General features: G+C 44.4%; 1 protein-coding gene across 1 annotated transcript in view; it reads right to left on the bottom strand.

Annotated features, from left to right (window-relative positions):
- senp7b (SUMO specific peptidase 7b) overlaps positions 1-12,237 on the bottom strand; it is a 46,874-nt gene that overhangs the window by 16,375 nt on the left and 18,262 nt on the right. Inside the window, exons 9-15 of the mRNA XM_060911709.1 lie at positions 8,549-8,582; positions 7,949-8,161; positions 5,418-5,632; positions 5,147-5,244; positions 3,344-3,460; positions 2,806-2,925; positions 7-99 (exon numbers count right to left, since the gene is read on the bottom strand). Coding sequence (XP_060767692.1) covers positions 7-99; positions 2,806-2,925; positions 3,344-3,460; positions 5,147-5,244; positions 5,418-5,632; positions 7,949-8,161; positions 8,549-8,582 — 890 coding nt within the window. The remainder of the gene's footprint in view (positions 1-6; positions 100-2,805; positions 2,926-3,343; positions 3,461-5,146; positions 5,245-5,417; positions 5,633-7,948; positions 8,162-8,548; positions 8,583-12,237) is intronic.

The following is a 12,237-nucleotide window of genomic DNA, read 5'->3' as shown; positions in this document are numbered from 1 at the left end:
ACTCACTCCTGATTAACAGGTATGAAGAGGTAGTCCTTGCTGAAGATGTCGACATTTCTGGTCCATGTTCTCACTCTCCCATGGCGTCTATACTGCGCTCTGCGAGACACAAAACACACAAGTCGTACGTTCATTCGTACATTCACACTGGAATGGTTTATACGTATTACTATCTCGTGCATCCATGTTTACGCACCTTATATTTGTGTTATGCGTTAATGCGTATTATTATCCGTACAGGACACTTTTTCGATGGAATAAAAACGTGTTCTATTCCCTCCTAGCGGGATTCATTCATTTGGTTTGATCTCATCTCATCTCATCTCATTATCTGTAGCCGCTTTATCCTGTTCTACAGGGTCGCAGGCAAGCTGGACCCTATCCCAGCTGACTACGGGCGAAAGGCGGGGTACACCCTGGACAAGTCGCCAGGTCATCACAGGGCTGACACATAGACACAGACAACCATTCACACTCACATTCACACCTACGCTCAATTTAGAGTCACCAGTTAACCTAACCTGCATGTCTTTGGACTGTGGGGGAAACCGGAGCACCCAGAGGAAACCCACGCAGACACGGGGAGAACATGCAAACTCCACACAGAAAGGCCCTCGCCGGCCATGGGGCTCAAACCCAGGACCTTCTTGCTGTGAGGCGGCAGCGCTAACCACTACACCACCGTGCCGCCCCCATTTGGTTTGATAGCATGCGATATTGTTAGCATATTGCTTATCCTACACTACCGTTCAAAAGTTTGGGGTCACTTTGAAATGTCCTTATTTTTGAAAGAAAAGCACTGTTCCTTTAAACTAATCAGAAATGCACTCTATACATTGCTAATGTGGTAAATGACTATTCTAGCTGCAAATGTGTGGTTTTTGGTGCAATATCTCCATAGGTGTATAGAGGCCCATTTCCAGCAACTCTCACTCCAGTGTTCTAATGGTACAATGTGTTTGCTCATTGCCTCAGAAGGCTAATGGATGATTAGAAAACCCTTGTACAATCATGTTAGCACAGCTGAAAACAGTTGAGCTCTTTAGAGAAGCTATAAAACTGACCTTCCTTTGAGCAGATTGAGTTTCTGGAGCATCACATTTGTGGGGTCGATTAAATGCTCAAAATGGCCAGAAAAATTAATGTCTTGACTATATTTTCTATTCATTTTACAACTTATGGTGGTGAATAAAAGTGTGACTTTTCATGGAAAACACAAAATTGTCTGGGTGACCCCAAACTTTTGAACGGTAGTGTACGTGTATTACGTCGCTCTACCCAATAGAGAATGAGCGTCGAATATGGTTTAAGATTATTGCATGGTTCAATATTCAAGACAGCACGTGAAAGCTGATGTGAATGTCCAATGAGAAAGTTTTTCTGCTGTGCGTGCGGAGAACCATTTCTTCGTTCACTGGGAAAGAGAAAGACGCGTTGAACACCCGAATGGCTATCAAAACTTCATTATATAGTCTTCATGCATATTTACAAAAGAAAAGCATACCAAAGGACATTGAAAAACTGGAAAACGGATACGTCAGAGACGTTAAACTTCCACGCTAGTGAGTGAGTGACTGGGGCAATTTGTAAACAAACATGGCCGCCAGGTTTGCTTTGTTAAATACGGAAGATTTTGAGAGAATTTTGAAAGAGAAAGACGCGTTGAACACCCGAAAGGAATATGTACGTACAGTAATAATAATATTGGCTGGCTTCGAGTGGTACATCAGATATATTCCATTCAGCTAGCATGATACTGAACGATGGAATCAATTTTGTACCAAAATGTTCATACAATACTTTTGAAATATCAAACAAAAACGACAAATCAAAATACAAAAAAAAAAGTCAATTTTTTTATACTGGCAAACAAATTATTCGTGTAATCGTGCAAAATATCAGTCTATTACTCTTCAGAAACCTTTTATTTTTGTTCCGTGTCTTTCTCAGTTTTGTTTGACGTAATTTATTTTGGTTGCGATTCCAGCTTTCTCGTTTGCGCTCCCTGACTTTTTGCTTGCAGTTTTGGCACAAACTTGACGTGTGGGTGGGCTGTCCAGGAATGCATCCCCATTGGCTAACTTGTGTTTGACTGACAGCTACGCTCAGCCATTCCCTACTCGGATTCTGGCGGACTGTTTGACGAGTGACTGATCCATTGACGGTAAACAAGGATTGAGTGGACTTCAGTGGCAACTATGATACTGAATTAATTCAACAAAGTGTAAATTCAATATCATAGTCGCCACTGAAGTCCACTCCATCCTTGTTTACCGTCAATGGATCGGTCACTCGTCAAACAGGCCGCCAGAATCCGAGTAGGGAATGGCTGAGCGTAGCTGTCAGTCAAACACAAGTTAGCCAATGGGAATGCATTCCTGGACAGCCCGCCCACACGTCAAGTTTGTGCCAAAACTGCAAGCAAAAAGTCAGGGAGCGCAAACGAGAAAGCTGGAATCGCAACCAGAATAAATTACGTCAAACAAAACTGAGAAAGACACGGAACAAAAATAAAAGGTTTCTGAAGAGTAATAGACTGATATTTTGCACGATTACATGAATAATTTGTTTGCCAGTCTAAAAAAATTGACTTTTTTTTTTTGTATTTTGATTTGTCGTTTTTGTTTGATATTTCAAAAGTATTGTATGAACATTTTGGCACAAAATTGATTCCATATTGAACGAGTCGAAGATAAATAGCTGAATGGAATACATATCTGATAGACCACTCAACACCAGCCAACGTTATTTAAATATACAGGTTATATACAGTTGAAGTGTGTGAAAAGTGTGTGCGCTGCTCACGTGCCGCCGGCCTCCCCCTCGCTGCTGTTGGCTTTGCGTGTGAGCTGCTTATAGAAGAAGCTGCTGAAAATGTGCGACCTGTTGGCCACGTCCCGATCCGCCCTCTCTAGCTGCAGGTACCTATGGAGAGAACTTTCATTTGAACTGACATCATGCAATTTATTTTTCTTAGGATCCACCTACTTAATCTACAGTGGGTTTTAAACCCAGATGCCCTTCTTGACGCAACTCTCCCCAATCTATCCGGGCTTGGGACTGGCACCAAGTACGCACTGGCTTGTGCAACCCCAGTGGCTGGGTATTTTACCTAATCTGCATGTTTTTGAACTGTAGGACGAAACCGGAGCACCCAAAGAGCATGCAAACTCTACACAAAAAGGCGCCCGTTGGCCGTGAGATTCGAACCCGGAACCTTTTTGCTGTGACGTGACAGTGCTAATCGCCGCACCACTGTGCCGCCACTTAATGAAGTTTATTATAATGAAATAAAAATGTTAAACATCACCACAGGACTCAATTATGTCACGTTGTAACTCACTTGAGGTAGAAGTCGATGATGACGTCATTGAGGAATTCACCATCCCTAAGGCACTCCAGGTCTTCGGTTGTCACGGTGATGCCGCCTTTCAAGGGTGGAGGGGGGTACTGAATTAACCTGATACAATATTGTAAAACAAACACACACACACACACAGTTACAATAAAAACGTTGAGGCATTACATAACACCAACTTGTCATATTCTGGGCAACTTTCTTGGAAGCTGAAATTCCTCTGTAAACCTCATGCATGGCAGTATTGGTTTACTAATCAAACCCTAACTTCAAAAGCTTTGAAAAGTGGAAACTTCATGGAAAGACCAAACGCAGTGACACGAAGAAGTTTCCAACAGAGCCCAGATATTCAGCGCCAAGCAAAGCACAAAGCGCTGAATCAGCTTAATCACTATTATCAAACAGTACAGAAGCTGGAGAAAGGGGTTTAATTTCTGTTCCAGTAATCATCATTAAAGTCTACAGTACAGCTCATATCACAACACCACATGGAGACATGTGCAGAGCAGGATCAAGATCAAACAGACAAAACCGGGAAAAGTAGAAAATAAGGGAACAAAAGACCAAAAGTAATTAGGGGAAACAGGGGAAGCAAGGAACAGAAAGGCACCAAAGGTACCAAGGGAAACAAGCAACCCAGGAAAGAAGAGACCTCAGGAACCAAGCAAAGCAAACCAGAGAATCAAGGACTTTGGGGAAATAAGACAACCCAGGAACCTGGAGAAACAAGGTAGCCAAAGGATGAAGGAAACAAGAGAACCAAGGGACACAAGAGGCCCAAGGGACCAAGCAAAGCAAGTGAAACTAGAGAATCGAGGACTTTGGGGAAACGGGACAACTAAAGAGCCTGGAGAAGCAAGGCAGCCAAGGAATCGAGGGAAAGAAGAGCACCCAGGAACCAGGGGGGAAAAAAGACAACCAGGGAAACAAGAGAGCCCAGGAGCCCGGGATAATGGGGCAGCCAGTGAATCAAAGGTAACAAGACAACCAAGGAATCTGGGGACATGACGGAACTGAGAGATGAAGGGGGATGAAGAAACCAAAAAGTAAAGCAAAGACGATAACCAAGGAAAACAACAGAAGGAATCAGGCAAAAGAAATGAACCCATGGAAGGAAGTAAAGAAGGGTAATGAATAAACTACAAGAAACAAAAGTGCCAAAGTGACAAGGGAAAGAAGAGAACAAATGGCAATCCAATCCAAAGGGAAACGAGAAACCAAATGAGAGGAGTGAACCAAGAAGCCAGAAAAAAACTGAAGTCAAAAAAGGAAGCAAAGGAAAAGGCCACCAGCAAGGTTCTAAGAGAGCCAAGTCTAATTTGTGAAACAAAGTCATAAAGGAGCCAAGCAAACCAAGGGAAACAAGAAAACCAAGAAATCAGGGCACTGAAGAACCAATGGAGATAAAGGAACCAAGAAAGTAAGGAGGCAATGGAAAGAACAGGACTGAGGAACCAAAGAACCCAACGGATCAAAGGAAACAAGGGAATCAACGGAAATAAGGGAACCAAGGAACATGCCAGATGCAAGGGAGGAAGACAGCCAAATGCAATTAGTTCCTTTGTTACTCTCATTTTACAAAGTTAAGAAACCAAGGAAATTGAGGAAACAATATAAAAAGAAACCAAAAGACGTGCACTCATTTATTTATTCAGGCATCACAAAATAGGCAGGAGAGCAAACAAGAACAAAAATCATTCTACAAAATCAGCATGATAATAAAAGCATAACGCAGCTGGTGATGGGAGTGATCTGAGCAAAAGGAATACAGGGTCAATCCTAGAGTACCTTCTGGGCATGCTTGGCTGTCTTGTATGGCTGCGTAGTGTGTGTCTGGTACTCGTGACCTCAGGTGCTTTGCTGCTTCTGATCCCATTGTGACTCTCCTGTAAGCAAGCAGAAACGGATCAGAACTCAGGATACGAAGATGCGTCAGTATGGCGGTACGTAATTCTGAAAAAGACGTCGTAAAAACAACTTGAAATGTTCTAGAGGAGTTTCCACACCGTCTGAATCTAACGGCGAGGTGTAGGAGGTGGGGAAACGGCGAAGTGCTTACCTGATCGGTTACTTTGTTCCCCAGCAGGGTGAGGAAGCGGGCACCGTTAGGGTGGTACAGTACCCGTTTCAGCCCCTCCTCCTGGGACAGAGGGGTCCCCAGGGACGGGTGTCCGCTCCTCAGAGCCATCATCTCCATCAGAGATGCTAAGGTGGCTTCCTGCAGCTCATCCAATCGACCAATCAGGTGCACCAACACAAACGGGCAAGGCGGGGCTAAAGAAGGACACAACGCGCATGCACAGACGGCTGCAAGAGTAGGTATACAGTAATGAAAAACAAAACATTCGTACAAAACGTTATTTTATTGATTATACAAACATGTCAACCTCTCAAATGTTCAAACTGTTTGCCCCCGGCATTCACACACTCCGCTAGTCGAGTGCGGACACCCATGCACACTCTGGCACAAACGTCTTTATCAGCATCAATTTCCTGGCAAGCCTCCCGCATGAACTGAATCATGGCATCAACAGAACGTGGCTTGTGTGCGAAAACCTTATCTTTTAATGAATTCTAGTATTAAATGAAACCTAGCACGACTATTATAATACTGGAATAATCCTTACCGCATGCCTACTTTTGCAGCCCCCTGTATAATGCGCGTATCTCTCAACTGAGGCCATTATTAAAAAATGTTCTGTTTCCGGTCCACCGGCCGGGTGAGTGCCGTTTGTCTCATCTCATCTCATTATCTCTAGCCGCTTTATCCTGTTCTACAGGGTCGCAGGCAAGCTGGAGCCTATCCCAGCTGACTACGGGCGAAAGGCGGGGTACACCCTGGACAAGTCGCCAGGTCATCACAGGGCTGACACATAGACACAGACAACCATTCACACTCACATTCACACCTACGCTCAATTTAGAGTCACCAGTTAACCTAACCTGCATGTCTTTGGACTGTGGGGGAAACCGGAGCACCCGGAGGAAACCCACGCGGACACGGGGAGAACATGCAAACTCCGCACAGAAAAGCCCTCGCCGGCCACGGGGCTCGAACCCGGACCTTCTTGCTGTGAGGCGACAGCGCTAACCACTACACCACCGTGCCGCCAGTGCCGTTTGCGCGGTTAAAATTTTTTTAACGCCGGTTTTTCGACATTTTTTTCGGGTTCGTAAATCTAAAATCGAACTTGACATTTACGCATTCCCAGGGCTTTCCACTAAGGCTCATACTAGCCAGCCATGACAAATAAGTAGCCAGCCGGGGGGGGGGGGGGGGGGGGGGGGGGGGGGGGGAGTAAACACAAAATAAACTCCTGTGCGCGCAGTTCCCAGGATTAAATGTATTTTCCACAGACCATTTATTTATTCACTTTACTCAAATACAAAGTAAAATGGCAGTAAATCTTCTTTCTTTTCTTGCGTATTGCATCATGAGGCGTTCCTGGCTTGTAAATCTCTTATTTTCGGTGCATGACACGTTCACGCAGCTGAGCATGCTATGAATTAACAACGACAACGGTCTGCAGTGGCGGCTACACAATTAAACACTCAGTGAACATTTCTCCATTTGTGTATGAAAATACACTCCAACCACTCAGTTTGGGTTCATTTACAACCAACGGTGTCTTTTGATGCCAGCACGTAATTGAACGAGAGAAGACTGGTTTACCGGAGACAAGATAAGCGTTATCTTTGCTTCTGTTCCCTCCGATGTCGTCTCCGACACACTACTGCCTCCGCCGAGTGCGCGCGCACACACACCGCATGTCGGGGCCGCGGATGAGTTACTCTCCCTTGATCAACGAAGTCGGCGGGGAATTTGTGGTTATTATCGGTACAAACAGCGCGAATCACAACTTAAATGAGTGCGGTTCAGTTTGACATTATTGTCAGTCCGTTAGATAAACATTTAATTTTATTAAAATCGAAAATTAATATTTAGAGCCTGTGGGCTACAAAAATAATAGTCATTAAAGTAGCCGGCTGGACTTACTGTGTAGTCGGCTGTATGGCGGCAGCCGGCGCTTGTGGAAAGCCCTGCATTCCGCGCAGAATATAGAACTGAATCAGCTCTGCGCATGCGCTGTGCGGCACAAAAAAATGTCCGCCACCATGAAGGAAGGAGATCCGGAGTTTTCAAACATTTGCTTAAGTGTGAAATCGCAAAATGGCATTCTGGCGAACAACAAAATAGTAAAGATTCAGAAAAACAAATCATTCAGTGATCATTTTAATAGCGTAATTTCATCCGAACTAGGCCTAACGCTCGATTTAGAACTACAAAAAGTCCGTGTGTCGGACATTTTAAGTACCTTTGTAAAAGTTTTGCAAATGTTGCAGTCAGCATTTAAAATGCTAAGTTTCAGTTGATTAAACTGTCATATTTTATTAAATGTGTCTGCTTTTGTAATAAAAAAGTACTGAAAGAAAAAGCAAACAGCAATGCGATTTCTTATCCATCCATAAAAAAAAAAATCCCTCCCTCCCGACTGAAAGTGTTTTTGCTCACCCGGTGGACAGGAAACGGATTTTTTTTAAGGCTGGCCTGAGGTGTGTTTTTACATCAGTAATGCTATTATATCTCACCTGCTGTGTTTGTGTGTAGCACTGAGAGCTCGGTGCGCAGCAGTCGGGCCTGAGCATCGCTCAGAGTGAAGAAGAGGAGGGAGGACGAAGAGTCGCGCAGCTGCATCAACCCGGTGCCAACGGCATCCCACACGCCGTACGCTCTGAGCTCCGAGGGAACCACGCACACCGACACACACTCGCCGTCACCACCGTCAGCCGCTGCTCCTGACCCTGACACGCAGGAAAGACAGATTCGATCCAAACTTTCTTAATCTGCTATTCGTACCAAGAAGCGACAACTCGTTGATGTCACTTCCTGTTTGTTTCTAGTATATAAATTCACACCATTGGCTATTTTCCTGGAACATGGAAATGGAGTCTTTTATGAAAACAATGTTTTAGTCAACAATAAAGAATGCACCCTGAATTTTAGTGTCAAGAACTTTTATTTCACGGCGTCATCACGTGCCGTTGGATTGATTGATCCAAGGAAGCTATTGAAAGCCAATCGTTTGGATTTTGCATTTTTACGTAGAACTGAGACAGTCTTGCTTTCCATTTCCATGCTGCAAACTATCAGTGACAGGGACCGTCCTTCCGTGGACGTCGGTGCTTTACCTTTCAGTCGGATCGAGATGCTCTCTTCTGTGATCTACAAACCAAGAGCGAGAGATAGATAGTGAGAGGTGATGTGATGTCAGAGCACGTAATTAGGTGACAATGGAAGACTGTGGAACGGTACAAACCTGTGGTTGGTTGAAGAGAGCAACTGGACTTGCTTGAAGATTCTTGAAGAAGTTTCGCCTCTCATCTGAAAGGCTTCCTCAGTTCCGTCTGACTAATAGGGAGTAGAGCCCTGCACTCCCGCGGGAGTCCCGCGGGACCCGCCGCAAAGCAGTGCGGCACGGGACAAATTTTGAAAGCTCATTGCGGGCGCGGGCGGGACCGGAAGTGCACATATGCAGGCGCGGGCAGGAGCGGGAGTGCACATATGCAGGCGTGGGTGGGAGCGGTGATAAGCTGCAGTCCCGCTAACTAAAAACGTGTTTTAAACAGGTTACACAGTGACGGTAGGCTTGACTCAATGCTATCCCAGAAATCCTTCCTGTAATATGCAAATTTGGCTGTCCAATCAGAGGCAGCCAAATTTGCATATTACAGGAAGGATTTCTGGGATAGCATTGAGTCAAGCCTACCGTCACTGTGTAACTTGTCTGATTAGAGTTGTAGACTAACTCAAGCAGTAAATCACTTCACTCATGGTACAAAGCAAGCCCATTCACTTTTTTATGCTGATCAGAGAATTACAATGGTTTCATATGTGACAAAAATGTGCGATTCGCGATTAAATATTTTAATCGCTTGACAGCACTAATTATTATTATTAGGAGACACTACATGCTGAATTCAGAAACAAGGTAAATAATAACAAATGTGAACGTGAGCTGTAGATATTTATGCTCAAATCCACTCAAAGTAGGGGGCAGGGCACCATCACGCTGTGTCAAGACAAGAACTTTCCTGAGAAATAACGCGAACGTCTGCATCATGCGGGATTTGCGGGCAGGAGCAGGACAAAATATGGCAGGCGCAGGCGGGAGCGGGACTGAAAATCATAATTCTTTGTGGGCGCGGGCGGGAGCGGGACTGAAAAATCATAATTCTTTGTGGGCGCGGGCGGGAGTGGGACTGCACAATGCGGGCGCGGGCGGGAGCGGGACTGAAAAATCCGATCCGCGCAGACCTCTAATAGGGAGTATCAAGTATTTATCCTCTCATGGATCATCATAGAATCCGAATCAGAATGCTGATGGCTGCATTGTAGGCGGCTGATAAAAGATGTCTTAAGACACCCACCTCTGTTCAGTGATGGAAGCCTTTCAGATGAGAGTCAAAACATCTTCAAGAATCTTCAAGCAAGTCCAGTTGCTCTCTTCTACCAACCACAGATTACTATGTACCTGGATGACTGAGATTCTTCACAGATATGTTTCTACGCACTTTGGGATGAGTTCCCTTCGACTGGTGTGGGAGGATGAGAGGACTTCCAGAAAACTGGCAGACATCTTAGCCGGAGAGGATCGTTCATTTTTGTCAACCTGGAACGACCATCACTGAACAGAGGTGGGTGTCTAATGGCGTATTCACACCTAGGTTGTTTGGTCCGGACCAAACGAACCAAATTCCCCTTGGTCCGGACCTTTTGGGTTGGTCTGAATACAAACCACCGAACTCTGGTCCGGACCAAACAAGCGGACCGAGACCGAGCTGCAAGGTCGGACTCGGTCCGGACCAAAGGAACCCTGGTGCGGATCTTTTGGAGGTGTGAAAGCAGACCAGACCTAATCAAACAGTTTTGCTTTTTTGTACCTCGGGAGCTTCCGTCGTTTGTCGAGCATTATGGGAAACAGAGTCTTGACACTCCACCGCAAAGTGCAAACACTGTTTCGGTTGTCAAGGGAACCTTACAACAGTCGTTCAGTCATTCAGACCAGTGGTAGGCTAGACTACAGAGTACAAAAAATGAGTAGGGGGCAAACGTGGGCCGAGGAAGAAACGCGCACCCTTGTGGATATATGGGCAGATGTCTACATATCTGAGCTTTTGGAGAGAACACAAAAAGATGCCGATGTGTTTGCTGTATTCAGTGAGAAAATGAAGGAGAAGGGGTTCACGCACTCCCCAGAACAATGTCGGCTAAAAGGGAAGAAACTCCGTCAGACCTACATTAAAATCAGGGACATTCTTTCAAAAAGTGGCAGTGCTAGCGACGCAAAAAAGAAATTCATCTATTGCGTGAAGCGCCAGAACTGTCACAACATGATGTGCGCTCATCAGCGCTATCCTCCGTAGCCGCCTTGCCCTTTGTCGTCGTCGTTGATAAATTACTTGTACAACAGCATAGTAATCGCACCATTGTGAAAACAGTAAAAACTGGAAAAAACATATCGCTTTGATGACATTAAAAAGAATAACAGCACGGAAAGCCTCCATGACTACTTTTGAACTTAACGCTTTGTGCGCGTGTCATCTCTGACCAATAGCTGAACGACCTCAGGGTGCGTGGCTTTGTTGACAGATTTTGGTCGGCTTACTAAAATGTACAGTGTGAAAGCGAACCGCACCAAAATGAAAAAATAAAAAAAAACATTTGGTTCGGACCAAAGCAAGTGAACTATCGAACTATCCTGGTCTGAATACACCCTAAGACATCTATCAGCCACCTACAATGCAGCCATCAGCATTCTGATTCGGATTCTATGATGATCCATGAGAGGATAAATACTGGATACTCCCTATTAGTCAGACAGAACTGAGGAAGCCTTTCGGACGAGAGGCGAAACGTCTTCAAGAATCTTCAAGCAAGTCCAGTTGCTCTCTTCAACCAACCACAGATTACTACGTACCTGGATGACTGAGTATCTTCACAGAAACGATACAAACCCCATTTCCAGAAAAGTTGGGATAGTTTCCAAACCGCAATAAATAAAATCTGTGATTTGCTAATTCACGTGAAGCTTTATTAAACTGATAAAAGTACAAAGTAAAGACGTTCGACAGTTTTACTGACCAACTTAAAGTGCCATTCCACCACTGGATGTATTCTTTGGCATAAAATACAATATATTTTATGACAACATGACTAGACAGAGAAATCTTTTAGCTTCAAAATGATATATCAAACATAAGTTTTTGACAACGACAAGTATATTAATTTTGCGACCAAAGTCACCTACCCTTTTAATTTCCGCGCGTGATGTCATCGGCAGGTTCCCCTTCTTGTGTACCACGTGTCGGTCTATTTTTAGACCAGGAAACCCCCAAAGTGAGAGAGTCATTTCTCCTCGTATATGGGGGCCAAAAAAATTGCGAAAAATTTTGAGTTAATCTTTCAGTTAGCTAGATTTATTGGTATTAGCTAGATTTACTGGTATTATTTTTATCGCGTTCTATCCGCCATTGCTGATAATATGTGCCACGTCACGTGGTACACAAGAAGGGGAACCTGCCGATGACATCACGCGCGGAAATTAAAAGGGTAGGCGACTTTGGTCGCAAAATTAATATACTTGTCGTTGTCAAAAAATTATGTTTGATATATCATTTTGAAGCTAAAAGATTTCTCTGTCTAGTCATGTTGTCATAAAATATATTGTATTTTATGCCAAAGAATACATCCAATGGTGGAATGGCACTTTAAGTGTATTTAGGAGAAGCCATGGCTAAATAGTTAGAGAAACAGCTCTGGGACCAAAAGGGTGCTGGTTCGATTCCCTGAACCAGCACGACTGGCTCAAGTGCCCTTG

Source organism: Neoarius graeffei, chromosome 27, assembly GCF_027579695.1.
Source record: "Neoarius graeffei isolate fNeoGra1 chromosome 27, fNeoGra1.pri, whole genome shotgun sequence".
In the NCBI taxonomy this organism is placed as follows: domain Eukaryota; kingdom Metazoa; phylum Chordata; class Actinopteri; order Siluriformes; family Ariidae; genus Neoarius; species Neoarius graeffei.
Note: the sequence above shows the minus strand (reverse complement) of the source record. Positions and strands in the feature narration are given on the sequence as shown.